This window comes from Fistularia commersonii, chromosome 3 (assembly GCF_037954325.1).
Source record: "Fistularia commersonii isolate RoL2024-O1a breed Wild chromosome 3, RoL_Fcom_v1.0, whole genome shotgun sequence".
Taxonomy (NCBI): domain Eukaryota; kingdom Metazoa; phylum Chordata; class Actinopteri; order Syngnathiformes; family Fistulariidae; genus Fistularia; species Fistularia commersonii.
In genome coordinates, this window is record NC_141286.1 from 15,715,594 (window position 1) to 15,727,761 (window position 12,168).

The window sequence follows — 12,168 nt, forward strand, 5'->3', positions numbered from 1 at the left end:
TTTAATCACAATCAATACTTTTCATATCATTTAATGTATAGATGGTGAAAAACAAATTCTACTGGTATTATGAGTCAGGGAACCTTTTAAGTTTCAATTTCAATGGCTTTTATCATCTGTTGTCAAGAATCTGGTAATCTATGACACACACACACACACACACACACACACACACATACACACACACACACACACACACACACACACACACACACACACACACCACGTGTGCAAATCAAGATTCACTCAACACAGCTGACAACATCATGAACATGGAAGTCACATGTTCACGTGACAGGGAGAGATTAACACACTGATTAATGATGGGGTCTTAGACTTAAGAGAAGGTTAAAAGAAGACTCTGAAAGGAACAAAGGAGTTTGAGAGTCGCAAACGTATGAACCGAAGTAGAGGGATTTAATCACTTCTGGAAAAATCTATCATCCAGATGTAAAAGCCCTAATGCTTTAGTGTCAAGTCTTCTGATAAATTTGTATGTATTAATAGATGGATGGGTGGATGGCTACCTGTATGAGGCATTTCAGTCAATTTAAAGCAACAGATACAATCAAAGGCTTGTCTTGCACTGTGTTCCAATTGCACTGGTAAAAAATACAGCATATACAATTTTGTTCCAATGACATGTAAACGGTAAGGAAATAAGATGCACAAATAATTCCCTGCCACGTCTTAGAGGCATACAGCCCTCCCCCTCAAATAAAACTGACAGGATTCCACAGCTTATAACTGCCTGAGGGACTTACAGTACGCGCATGTTCACTCGACCTGCACAACTCTGAAAGGAATTAAATACCACCTTTTATTTCATTACACTGTGGTTTCCCCTTCATTTTTACAGCTTGTGAAGGAGTGACAACACACACTGAAGTTGGCAAGCCTGTGGAATGATATCTGATGCTATTAACTCAATAAATGATGGCTAATGTGACAAAGTACTAATACAACCGTTTATTCAGACAGGTGGTTTTTGACTGTTTATGAGGATAATTTGCAAGGAAACGTACAAGGGCATGCCTATACCTTTTCTCCAACACTCCTAAATTATAGTTTGGTCTCTACCCCATAATTCATTCTATGTATCATTGACACATTGTCTCCCAATGTATGCCATTTTTTCATTGCCCAGATGTGATGGCAAAATAACAGCAGTCAGGACAAGACAAAGAAGACATTGTTTCTTAAAAAGCTTGGTCTCTGCCAGTTTAATTAATTTATCCTTCATTAATCCTTTGTGAGGAAATTCATTGTCTGCAATTAACCCATCATGGATGAACCATGAGCAGTAGGCTGCCGTCCACCAGCACCAGGGGAGCAGTTAGTGGTTCAGTGTCTTGCTCAACAACACTTTGGCACACTAGGAGGAGCCGGAAATTGAAACAGGAACACGTGGTTTCGAAGGCAATTGGTCTACCTCTCGCGCCGCGCCACGCCACCCTCTAATAGTTGAAGGTAATGGTAGGAAAGCATGAGAGGATGTGGCCTCTATGTAACTGGTTGTATGCTAAATTTCTTCTTTACATAGAGGAATCGTTAATTGTTTCCCAACACCAAAAACAAAAAAAAGGATCGCCAAGTCCTATGCACATTGCACCCATCCGCATAATTGCACTTGCACTTTGATAAATTAGAACAGGGCCAAACAATCTGTGAGATTTGTTAACTTGAAAATCAAGGATAACTTATTTAAGCTATAATATATGTGAGCTTAATTTTCAGTGAGGCTAGTCTTCTGTCTTGCATACAATAGACCCATCTAAATTAAATCGGACACTGTCCCATAGATCCATGAGAAACTCTGACTCTTCTGTTATTCATGTTTTAGCAGAAATCCTGTTCTCATCCTCAGAGCTATCCTCAGTTCAAGTGTAGTCCATTCAAGAATAGAAGTGCCAGTAAAATACTCCATCATATGTAATGTATGTATATGATGTATATGTAAAAATACATATTAAGGTGTCATGTAGTCAATAGAGATTTTCTCTCTGCATTGAACAGGACAACAGCCATTGCACATGAAGTGGAGGTCTGCATTGGCTGAGCGAAATCTAGGCATTGCATGAGAGAAGTACTGATTATCTGTATAAACAAGGAGGGATTTAGCCTATTAACTGTATATAAATGAATTGTGGTGGAAAATAGTTTGAGTTCTGATCGATGATGATGTGTTACTTTTGTAAAATCGTTTTGTCTTTGTGTGTGTAAATTAGAACATGTAATTGTTTTATTTTTAATGTTGTCATGAACTCTGGCGGTTCTGACCATCAAAACATCTGCTTAAGGATGTTCTGAGGATGATCTTTTCATTAATACAAAACTGTTTGTCCTCTTTACAGCCACTAGGGAGCAGCAGAGGGATTTGCTTCCATGGGGGTGGAGAGGTTTTCTTCTCCATCAGTGACCCAGATCAAGCCGCTGTTACACTGCTGCTTCCAGTCACCTGTGCAGACGCAGGGCTTGTGGGGTGTAAAAGAGTTTGCATAGAGTGCACTGCAGGATCATTCAAGTAGAAATTGGGCTCATTATCCCTTATGTGTTCCTTACAAGTGTAAATATACACACAAACATGTATAAAATATTCAAGAGGAGAAAGAGAGGGATAGGAAATGGAGTGATAGAGAGCAGGCGTATTATCAAAGCTGCACTGACTTGAGTAGTAACAGTCAGCTACTTCCCTCGGCAGCTGACCTATTCTTCAACACTGCACTTCAAGAAAAGCACTTATGACTCTCTGATGATGTTGTTCTCTACTAGTAGAGAAGTTAAATTTTTCAGAGGGTTGCATTAATATACAATACAGTGACTCCAATATTCTCTAAGTTGAAAATAAATAAATAGAAAAATGAAATAAATAAGTAAGCAAATAAATAAGTAAGCAAATAAACAAATGATAGATAGATAGATAGATAGATAGATAGATAGATAGATAGATAGATAGATAGATAGATAGATAGATAGATAGATAGATAGATAGATAGATAGATAGATAGATAGATAGATAGATAGATAGATAGATAGATAGATAGATAGATAGATAGATAGATAGATAAAATCATTCAACTAAAATGCGAGTCAATAAATGGAAGCACAGGGATAGAAGATGATGTGATGCGTCTTGTGTGGGCGATGGAGGAGGGGATGCTGGCTGGATCGCCTACTCACACTGAGGATCTCCCAAAGCACACACTGCAATGTGTGACAAATCTCTGACAGGCTATTCTCTTAAGGAGGCCGCGGCTCCGGCACAGGCTTAGTTAGGATGAGGTCGAGAAAAACAGCAAAGCAAAGTGACGGATGAACTTGTCATCATCACTCAAACCTAAAACCAAAAGATGATAACCTCTGAAGGCTCGGAGGAGTCTAAATGTTTCACACCATTATATAGTATAAAATTAGTGGGAACATTTATTAGTGCCATTAGAATATAATTTGTGTGATGTAAAGCAATATCAACAAAATATGTGATCTGTTTATAACTTGAATAATCTCAGTAGGATTTCCACAAACATCATTTGGTGATATTCCTGGGTGTCCTTTTCTAAATCGGCTTTGCAGAAAATTCCTTTTACTATTCAAAAAAACGCCATTTACAACAGATTTAATCCAACAATCTTAAACAACTTTAGTTCTTTTAGAACCTTTCAATCTTCTTTCAATATGGTTGTTTTGAATCTTTTCTTTTGCACATTACATTGTATGAATTTTTCCACAGTCACATGGTCTCAAACTGCGTCATCTGTCTTTTCATCAGACTGAACTGTGCCAACCTCCACTGAAAGCGCAACGCAAATTAAATGTGATAGGTGGATTAATTTGATTTTCGAGTTTTCAGCCGAAATAGTGAAATGTCTTCTTTAGTGAGTGTTTGTTTAAACATTATACACTAATTATCTCTATAACTGCTCATTCGCATCTTAGGAAGTGGGTCCGTTCTCCACGGCATTCTCATTATGAGCGCCTCGGGTTATTTTGACAAACCGTTTTAACATAATCGCACTGGTCACTCAAGCATTTCTTTCAAGGCTCTAGGCAGAAGCTCATGATCATTTGCCCTGCTTTTCACAAAGACTGATTTGAATTTACTCCTTAAAAAGTAATAAAATAAAAGATAGCAATCAAACCAAAAAGGAAAATTGCACATTTACAAATACCACCAGAGGGCACTTCACAGATGTTTCAAAGTTGACTTGATTTAGAAAGAAATGACAAAATACCAGGGACCAATTAGGAACAGGAAACACAGTTACTATTTAAGATTCATTATAGTTCCACCACCCACCGTTACCACCACTGCCATCACCATCACCGCCCCCACAACCAGCTCTTCCTGTTCTCTTCTGGTTGTCATGGAGACAAATGGTTGTGTATGATACAGAAGATGTAAGGTTGTAGGGGTGTGTGAATGTGAGGCGTGGGGGTGGGGGGGAGATGAGGAGAACATTCAGCCAAAATACAAATCAAAACCAAGAAGGTGGATAAAGGCTGAGGAATAAGAGGACCAAAATCAATCATTAATAAAAGGCCAACAAAACACCAGCAGTTTCTTCTAATGCCAAAGAGGTTGATTTTTTGAAACTAGAATGTAACATAAGCTCAAAACCCTACATATTGAAGAGGCTGCTCACAGGGACAATCTGAGGATCTGTTCACTTATAATACTTAGACAAAGATTTTTTATATATTTTTTATATATTTTTTATATCCTGATGCTGCACTGTGCCATCAGTGTTTATGTTTGAATGTGATTACAGGTTGACACCTTGCATAACAGCCTCCTACTGTTGACCTTAATGGCAGAATGTTTTATTGAGCACGTTTAAAGGCTAATTAACCATGAATACTAACTAACAGCCAAATATACATTAAAAATATGCATTTTTCATGTAGTACAAATGTCTACGCTACTACTGAACCAAACATTGCAGGATAATTTGCTCCTGTACCTCAGTTCTACATTTAGTTACAGGTGTCTCAGTGTTGACAGCTTATCCAAACTTAAAAATACAAGGAGGGGGGCGACCCCTGGAGTAGAGAGATGCTCGTTTGGAAGACTATTGGAGAGAAAGGAAAAGCTGTCATTGTTTATTTAATATCTTGATAGTGTATGGTTTACAAATATCATTGTTTTTTCATATCATTTATTTGCAAAGTTGATCTTGACTTTTGTTGGTGCTTGCTGTGTAAACACAGAAAAGTGGCAACGCTGGAGGGGGTTCCCGCCAGCAGGCATGGTGAACAGTTGCTTACTCTGCAAGTGTGGCCTAGCCATTTGTATGTATGTACACACACACACACACACACACACACACACACACACACACAAACACACACAAACACACACACACACACACACACACACACACACATATATATATATAAAAATATAGAGAGATATGATGTACACATATATATAAACAAAGTATATATACACTTTGATGTCATCTTATGCTTTGACATCACTGGTGCTATGATGGGGGCTTGTTTTTTGTAGTGAGACAAATTGACACTCCTGTGGCACACTGGATGCCACGACATGTTGGTGGTAGTTGTAATTCATTGTTCTCAACGGAATAATGAGGCAGAAAGTGTAGCAGAGTGCAAAATATAATGCCTGACTTATGGTGTGTGCCAAGAGCGATGGCAAGAGGAAGTTAATGTGTGAGGGGCAAAGAGGACAGCATATAAAGGGGAAAGAGGGAAGCTGAAAATAGACAATGATTATAATGGACACAGGATAGAGAAATAATATTAGAAGAATGAGCAGAAGCGATATGAAGAACTTGATGGTGAAACTGCACCGGGGGAGAGGAAAGGTAAATTAAATCAGGTTTTGTTGAGAGGATGAAAAGTTTGAAGGTGCACAGAGGTCGGACCGGAGAGATGCAAATAAAAGTGGTACAGGAAAAGGACAGGATGTGAACAACTGTTAAATAAAGAAAATCAACTGTTATCTCTTTGAAAGCCCTCTTCACAGAGAAATGGCCACTTAGAGACAATGAAGGGAGTTTTATTGGCCCCATCTGAGCTGAAAGTCCCGTCTTTTTGTTAAATGTAACAATAGTCAACAACTAAAGCTGTGCACACGCACAGCCCCAGTTACACATGTGCACACACACACATAGCACAGCTGCAGAATTACATGTGCACACACACACACTTAGCACAGCTGACATATAATATTATCAAATGGCATATTCACACACCCACACAGTTTTCTCATTATGTTCATATTCAGCAGTACAATGTAAACTTGTCTCATTCAATCAATGCCTGTTAGCACTGCCCATCTGTGTCTCACAGGCATGTGATCGGTCTTAAATATGGATAAACTCTTCCAATCCTAAAATGTCCTAATAAGCAAAAGCCCAATATATGTGGATGACATGACAGCAGAGCCCTTAGTGCTCAGACATGAGGCTAAATTGCAATTCTGGTGAAAAGAATGCCAAAACGATTAACCATCTAGTCAGAAGAGAAACACATCTAGTCAAAAAAGGGAAAACAATCACCACATATTTTTTTCTTCTGCTTTATAAATTTACAACTAAATAATATACAACCAACTTATAAATATGCCCACATATTTTGTCTATTTTGGATGTCCTTGTCTATTGTGTATTGATGTCAGAAGAACTGATGCTTCAGTAGAGGGAATATGACAAAGACCGCCACCGCAACAGCGCAACTTCATCTTCTTTGAAAGAAAAACACTGAAAGCTATGGTGCAGATGTACTTCAGGGCAAACCATTGGGGATTCATGACTAATTCAGAAAACTAACCAGGGAAACTTTGCCATCAAATATTCCACAAGGAGAGGGGAAACACCTCTCTGCTCATCACAGATCTGAACAAGAAATTCAACGGTAATGACCTCATATTCTTTTAACAATTAGATTCCCTGTACACAAGCAGCTAGAAACATTAGTCAACAGAGGTTTCTACAGTCTTATGACAAGGAGCTTGAACCAAAATAACATCTGGGAATTGAACCAGAACCACACAGGGACCTATATAGCCCCAGGTCCACTTTCAATATTATTTTATACAATGATTATATTAACATTATGTATATTCAGAATTTTACTTTTAGTAAAAGATTGGGTCAAATAGGATTCCCCTACTAAATATAATTAAATCACTACAGTCACTGATTATAGTTTGGTGTGGGGCCCTAAGTTCCAATAAATAGCACTCCACTCTGTCATGCACATCTATGTAAAATTTTAGTGTGCAATCAATCTATTGCATGTATTTTGGTCAATGGGAGGAAACCAGAGAACCCAGAGAAAAAATCCCACACAAGGGAAACATGTGTACTCCAAACAGAAAGGCCTCAAGTGGAACAGAACCATCTCAAACATGAATGCCGCAGTAAATTATGATTGTTTCACACCAAAGCTTTTTCAAAGTTAACTCCTTTACCCCACAATACCAGTTATTAAGGAAAAGGTTGACAGTCTTGACCTCACTGGTGTTGAAAGGATTTGGGTTGATCTCAGAATCAACCAAGAACCAATACTAACAGGCAAATTTTGAATATCTGCAAATGGTATTCCACAATGGCAGAGACTGCTATACAAAATTATTATGTGTCTTTAAATATTCATTTAAATATGAATAATGCAAACATTCTTTTTGATGCACTAATCCATCTGTCTTCTATCAAACACATGATTTCCAGCACCTCCCTGAATGCGGGCCACTCAGAAAACAGGCATAAACTTGTTGGATTCAGCTCTTGGCTACATGTGTAGGTGGAGAGTGCAACAGTGATAAAGATAGTAAGAGCAAGAGAGCGAGTTTTTCCTCTCGAAAACAAGTGAGAGTCCACAGCATGTCTAGTGGATGCTTGTTGTTCAGCTCTGCTGTAGCTCCTGTCGGCAGAAGAACAGCTGCAATATTTCATCTTACAACAAATTTATGCTGCATATTTCTGCTGGGATGTGATGTCAAGAGAGATCCCTTGCTCTGGAAGTGAAACAACTTCCTGTGTCACTGGCATGAAATATCCTGTAATGCTTCAAATTTGTTCTTCTCGAAACGAGCCATCTAATGTTAAATAATCAATATGCTATTTTTCTATACTCATTCAAGAAATCAGCACATTATTTCTAACTTTGCAAGTGTTCCATTAGATGTTGAAGTTACACACCTGGGGGGGGGGGGGGATTTGAAAATTGTCATTAAAAATTGGAAGCTCTGTCATTCATTGAAATTCACTCAGATCAATTTATTTAATTTTATTAATTGATTGTCATGTCATCAGAGACATATACACACAAAAGAAAAAGCACCTTGAATAATGTGGTGCTGTTGTTGCACATGTTTCATTGGAATGTCTGTTGAAGTCAGCCAAATGACAGAATTGGAAAATATAGTCTTTCTCAATAATATCGTCTTTTTGGTGTTTGGACGCTATGGTTTGAAAAGTACCATCTATATCTTGAATACATACCTCAAGTGCATTAGTCACATCCACCTTCCTTAAGTGTTTTCTGGCCTTGAGATCTTGTGTGTGTGTGTGTGTGTGTGTGTGTGTGTGTGTGTGTGTGTGTGTGTGTGTGTGTGTGTGTGTGTGTGTGTGTGTCAAAGCTGTCACATCCTGTTCTATATGGATATGTGGAAAAGTGAAATCGTTCTATTACTCCATTCAGTTTTTTTTTTTTTTCATTCGGTTTAAATATAGCACAGCACAGTGCTGGATGAAGTATAAATGAACTATTTGTGGTGGGATATCTGGCTATACTTTTAAGTCGCAACGAGCTGTCGATGTGGTTAAAGAGACTTTTTGAATTCATTTCTTCTATGTGTTGTAGCTTTGAGCAGTTTGCTCTGCAAAGCAGGATGAGGATAGCCTTCAGGATAAAATCACAAAAAGCAATTATGAAAAAACACCAACAATTTACATTTCATCACAGGATGAAACACAACATCAGCTTCCAAAAGAAGGTCGGCAATCAAAAGCAAGGCCTTGTCTGAGTCCAGATTAAAAGTGACCTCTGCTAGAGTCCCTTTAAATGTGATCTTCCTTCTGTGTCTGTCGGCGTGCTCCAGCCCCAGACACGTGCCAGATCACAAACTAATTCCAGCCTGAAGTCAAATTGCGGAAATGTGTTCACTCTGTGATGACCTAGCTCAAAGAACCTGTCCAAGTGGAGTGTGTTGGAACTGTAGTAATGAAAACTTGTCCTTCTTCTCAACTGAACCCGTTCTGTCAATTCAACTGCAAGTTAGGACTGATAAAAAGGAGTTGATGCCATCCAATATGATACCATTTATAAGAGTTTCAGGGAGGTCAAAATCTGGAGCATGTCAACAAGAAAACAAAAATACATCCAAAAACAATTCTCCCTTGCCATAAACTTGTCAAAACTTGTCGAAAACCTGGAAACATTCACCAATATGAATTATGTAACTGAATATCATACATCAGAAATGAACTTTACGTCCATATGAAAATCCGTGTGTTAAAAACTGAAGATTAAAAACATTCAGTCAAACTGTTTACATGCCATTCAACCTATGGTGCAAACAACAGCATGCCCTCTTCTTGAAGTAGGAACTGTGAGGTCATGGTGGCTCCTTTGTTGCAATTAGATTTTATTCAAAGGATCATGCAGAGAGAAATTAAGTGGCACTTAACCTCAACAAGGAAGTGTGGGGGCGAATCTAGGCCACAGCTGATAACCTCCCAACACAGTTAGATGCCCCAGGTCTCACTAACACCCTGATGTGATCAGCTCTCAGCCTGCGCTCACTCTCTTTGTGACGTGATGCTACTAATGAAGCGCTCCGCTGGAGTGGCTGTGGAGGACAGTGGAGCACCCCGTGGGACTGCCTTTCATAGATGCCTGCCTGAATAAGGTTCTTTTGTAACTCAGGCGTAGGTTATGAGTCAATCATGCTGGCTAGGCAGCTCTTGCCGATGCTGGGTTATTTTCCTTCCCGGCATGGATGTGCTATTAATGCATACGGTCTTTAGCCATTTCAAACACTAACATGTGTATGTGTTCATGTGAAGCCAGCTTAAATAATTCATCATCTCCTTTCTATTTGTGTATCAGTCTGCTTTTCTTACCTTATCGACTCCAAAAGCACCATCGGCTTGTTTTAACTGTCTCTAAAACTCTGCTGTCACATACAAGGCAAATGAAAACATGGAGATGAAGTTTTCTTAAACTGATGTCACGACAAAAGTTGTATAAATAAATTAAAAGAAGAAAGTATGATCATTTTCAATGACGAGCCAGTTTTAACAGAACAGGCACAAAGTGTCAGCAATGTTCTTCTCCGGACATTGCTAAAATTAAACCAATCTAATGCTGCCCAGAAAGATACCAGAAACAATCCCTGACTGCAACTGACCTTGACCATTTTGCACTGTTGCTATGGTAACAAATGAAACCAAGAAAATGATCCACTACAGGGCATGTTTCCCTTACACTAATAGCTGAAACCCATTTTCTCAACAATCAATAAAATGCAAATAGTAGTGAGAATAGGTCTTTACTTTTCTTATTTTTTCATATACCTGAAATGGACTCTGGCTGTTGTAGTTCTTCACTTCTTTGTCAGCTCCACGGACCAGCAGCACTCTGGCACAGTTATCCTGCAGGAGGAAAAGAGAAGGAAAATAACAAAAAAAAAAAAAATACAGATGTATAGATAAAAAAAATCAGGTTGAAGTAAACCTCAGGATGTATATAAGACAATCACTGAGAGGTTTCTTTGACTCTCCTACTTTGGTCAGGAAAAAGGATGATAGGCTTCCGGTGACATTAAAGGAATTTCCAAAAACAAGTGGAGTGAGTGGAGCAAAAGCTGATCAAGAACATCCCAGCAAAGACAACTGAACATCTAGCACCTATATATCAGGAATGGTGCCTCACTCGCTGTTAAGTGTGCATCTATTGCTCCACTCAAAAGAAAGAGGGAGTGTGAGCGAGAGGAATAGAGAGACACAGAGAAAAGAACAGAGAGATGGTGAGTGCTGAGGGGTTTGAATCTGCTGCACAATTCGCCCACAAACTGCTCAACCACGCGTGTACTGCGCACACACATGAATATGAATACTTTTTTTAGATCCACAATAAGGTATTGAGAGTTAGAGAATTGCTTACAGCGACTGATGCACAGCCACAATGTGTATGATATGGTTGCCTTTGGAAAAAAAAAAAAACACATTTAAAATGGAATTTCAAGGAAAGTTGGGTTTCTGCACAGAGACCATATTTATAATTAAAAACATGTGACACATCTCATTATTGTGAATTAGGAAGTGTATTTAGGGTATTGGAGCATGGTATTTAGAGAGTCTTGGTTTAAATGGATTTTCCATTATGTTGAATTACTGTGTGGAAATATGTTATGTTTCTACACAGTGTAATGCAATGGTCTTATGCAACATTCAGCACAAGAATGTGTTCTGTTGAAGAGAAGTGGCAATTCAGGCATATGCATGACAGTATAATTTTCTAATAATAATATAAACCAGGTTGCAATTCCAATCCCTGAATGTGTCTCATTTGCTAAACTTTATTATTAAAGTGGCTGTTGATATTTCGTCACTTTTAGACACCGATGGAAGCAGCTGGAAATTGATCAACTATCTAATTACCTTAGTGTTTACGCTCCATCCTGGCATTAAAACCTCTACTCTATTGAAGACACGCTTCAGTTCATTTCAATCTCGATCATAGATTCCAGCCTGCAGCTAAAAATATACACCAGAGCACCAAATGTGGATTAATCTGGTGGCTGAAAACAGTTCCTGAACCAATCTACTATTTCTAAACAACGTTTGCACTAAAATTTGGGGGCTGGGCCACAGTTTCAGGAAAATAATTGCGGTTCCCCAATACATTTTTGAGAAAATAAAATATGTGTGGGGATCTGTTTTTCAAACTTTTGTCTGCAGAAAAAACTAATAGCCTTTGGTTGTTCCGTCTTTTTAAAATACTCTTTCAGCATTTCTCTACGAAACCAAGGGACAATGTTTCAAAAGTCACAAAATAAGTTTTTCTGTGGTACTGCTGCCCTTCCCTCCATCCTCCTTTTGGCGGTGCCCATGTATGATTGATTGCCTATGTGGATCAAGTTCTGCTCAGTTTTTTAGCTATTTAAGGTATTTTGTTGACAACAGGAATATG

At 38.5% G+C, this 12,168-nt stretch overlaps 1 protein-coding gene across 1 annotated transcript in view; it reads right to left on the reverse strand.

Moving 5' to 3' along the window:
* The window catches only part of shank2b (SH3 and multiple ankyrin repeat domains 2b), a 150,962-nt gene that overhangs the window by 115,311 nt on the left and 23,483 nt on the right, over positions 1 to 12,168 (reverse strand). Inside the window, exon 10 of the mRNA XM_086140296.1 lies at positions 10,551 to 10,628. Coding sequence (XP_085996422.1) covers positions 10,551 to 10,628 — 78 coding nt within the window. The remainder of the gene's footprint in view (positions 1 to 10,550; positions 10,629 to 12,168) is intronic.